This window comes from Vulpes lagopus, chromosome 8 (assembly GCF_018345385.1).
Source record: "Vulpes lagopus strain Blue_001 chromosome 8, ASM1834538v1, whole genome shotgun sequence".
Taxonomy (NCBI): Eukaryota; Metazoa; Chordata; class Mammalia; order Carnivora; family Canidae; genus Vulpes; species Vulpes lagopus.
Window position 1 is genome coordinate 98723497 of NC_054831.1, and position 2949 is coordinate 98726445.

The 2949-nt window shown below is 43.1% G+C and overlaps 1 protein-coding gene across 1 annotated transcript; it reads right to left on the reverse strand.

Annotated features, from left to right (window-relative positions):
• Positions 1-1053: 1053 nt before the first annotated feature.
• On the reverse strand, positions 1054-2281 carry LOC121496596 (microtubule-associated protein RP/EB family member 1-like). The gene has a single exon (XM_041765045.1). The coding sequence runs from the start codon at positions 2274-2276 to the stop codon at positions 1470-1472; it is 807 nt and encodes a 268-aa protein (XP_041620979.1). The 5' UTR covers positions 2277-2281; the 3' UTR covers positions 1054-1469.
• Between the last annotated feature and the right edge of the window lie 668 nt (positions 2282-2949).

Genomic DNA, 2949 nt, shown 5'->3' on the forward strand with positions numbered 1-2949 from the left:
CTCTGAATTCCACACAGAGCATGCACTACACAACAATTTTATCATAAAATATCTGCTTTCTACACACATTTTAGGACAAGCTACCACCAGGAACAAATCAATACAAATACATCAGGGGCTGAACAATCTCAGTAGTGGGTGACACACATTTTGCAGAATTCTGCCAAACAAAGGAACTGAATAGGCTAGGGGCAAAGCAATGAGGAAGAGTCAAGGAATGAAATATTTTAAATATTAATAATTAATTCAGACACGGTACTGTATCTTCTGCAAAAGAAAATTAACATTTAGTAACACGCTAACGAATTTTATCTCCAAAGAGATTAGTGCACTGGCAAAGTATTCCGATAACAATGGAGGGTGGTGGACAGCAGGTACCGAGAACACCCAGCCTTGCAGATCCTAAGGTAGCGATGGCCTTCACTGGTCACTCCCTTTGCCAGAGTTCCAGAAAGACTTGCAGCGTGACCACCTGCCTGCTGAACTTACACTCTAAGCAGCAAACTTTAAGGAGCCAAAGAGGAGTCCCCAGTGGGCACAGGGAGCAGAGAAGAGAAACATGTTCAATGTAAACTTAAAAGACAGTAAAATGGGACATGACCCCCATTCAAATCCCAGAGATGTGGGCAAGTCCCCAAAAGTAGTTGTTAGATTTAGAAACTGGACACACCTCATTTCCCAAAAACACAATACATAGAAATTTCAGGGATAACTGGAAAAATCGTCAGAGAAATGTTCAATGAAATTCAAGCTCTTCAACATCTCAGGGCTGAAACGTGCCCTCTATTCATCCAGGCAACAATGCCTCTTGCTTCTTAGAGGAGGGATATGATTGGTCAAGGACACCAAATGGCTTTACAGAGTAACTTTTTAAACTTCCCTTTTGAGCCAAGGTCTAGGTCTTAGAGGATTCAAGCAGCCCTGCAAGGCCTGTGAACAGCAGATTCCAAAGGTCCAGAGGTCTGGCCCTTCCTTCCCAGACACCTTGTCAAACATGTAACATCTCCTGTCATGGTACATTTTATATTTTGAAATATGGAAGCATATTTTAAATACTCTTAAGGCATTTATTTATTAAAACGTTCTCTGCCAAGATTTCACATTAGCTTAAAATTCAAATCAGTCTTTACATTTCTCTACTGAGGACTCCACCTCAGTGTATGACATAAAAGCACCTTCTCCAGCAGTGAGTGTTACCAGCATCCACACAGTGAGCCCCATGGTCAGCCTCTCTGTTCCCCAGGTGACCCAACTAGATGTTAATACTGCTCTGCTAAAGGGTAAAAGCTCCTAACTCAAACTCATTGGAAAAGGGGTGAAACTTCTGCAAAGTGCACTTTAAGAAGAGGTACTGTTTGCTCATGAAAAGAAACCAGTGAGTCCTCTAAGAATAATAAAAGGGGATATTTTACAGTTAAGCACATGATTTGGAGTGAAGAATTCGGATGTTGCTTTGCTGGTCCAGGCTGTTAATACTCTTCTTGTTCCTCCTGTGGGCCCCCTTCATCAGGTATCACAAAGCCTTCATCTGTGGCATAGAGAATGTCCATGATCCTCTGCAATACAGGGTTGTTTTCCCCTTCGTTCTCCTGGCAAATCAATTCAATGTTTCTTAGCTTTCCAAAGTAGAAATCTCTCTCTTTCTCCAAGTCTTCGACGGTAAGTTTCAATACATTGACCTGCTGCATCAATTCAGCTGCTTCATCATCCCCGTTGCCCACACCAGGATTCTTTTGCACCACACCCGGGCCAGCCTTAGGGGTTGCAGTAGTTCTGTGTGTTGCAATGGGCCTCTGTGGAGCTGCACTGCTAGAGCTGAGAGGTTTCTTCGGTTTGTTCAGAGCTGGAGCAACAAGGGAGGGAGCCACTGCAGTTTCTTGACCTTGTCTGGCAGCTACAGGGTCATAGTCTTTTCCATCATAGTTTGCATCAAAAAACTTCTTGAACCACTGAACAAATTCAAAATTGTCCTGAAACTTTCCTTTTACTAATTTGTCCTCAGGAATTATTTTGTCAACACCCATTCTCTTAAAACCTGCTTGTAGTAATTTGAAGTTCTGGATGTATTCATGCTCTAGTTTAGCCTGGAATTTCACTTTCTTCAAGGCAATGGAGCCAGGGAATAGCATGTCCATAAACTGACAATAGGCAGCCCCTGAGCACAACTGTTCAATCTTTGTCAGATTCAGCTGCAGAGACTCATTGATCCAGGCCAGCATATCATGTCGACTTAGATTATCACTGGTGACGGACGTTGAGTATACGTTCACTGCCATCTTCGGCTCTCGGCGGGATCGCGTCCACTGCCTGTGCCCGGCTTCGATTCCCTCTAGGTGGATTCTAAGTATAATGTGAATAATATCAGGTGGGTGGCCCCTAAACTGGGGCAACTGAGAGCACTCTTTGTGTAGTATAATCTCAATAGGATCTTTTGCTCTCTCTCTTTCTTTTTTAAAGATTTTATTTATTTATTCATGATAGACACACACACACACACACACACACACAGAGAGAGAGAGAGAGAGAGAGAGAGAGAGAAAGAGAGAGGCAGAGACACAGGCAGAGGGAGAAGCAGGCTCCATGTAGGGAGCCTGACATGGAACTCGATCCTGGGTCTCCAGGATCATGCCCTGGGCCAAAGGCAGGTGCTAAACCCCTGAGCTACCCAGGGATCCCTTTTGCTCTCTTTATATGAACTGCAAATCTCTTCTTCCCACTGTACTGGATGAAAGAATGTAAACTGTCTTCTTAGCTCTTCCTCTTTTTCCTGCCTCTGTCTTAAGTGAATTAATCATCTTAACATACTCTGTTTTACTAACAAAGCCTAATCCTGTTCTCCTCCCCAGTTGGATAAATTTTCCTTCTAGTAAGTACCACTTGTTTGTGTGTGTTCATGTATGTGTTTGTATATGTACACATATACAGAGCAAGAGCAAGAGTTAGGAATTG

What these genes read in the sequence shown, in the direction of transcription:
- LOC121496596 (XM_041765045.1), bottom strand. Translation starts at nt 2,276, where the DNA reads ATGGCAGTGAACGTATACTCAACGTCCGTCACCAGTGATAATCTAAGT.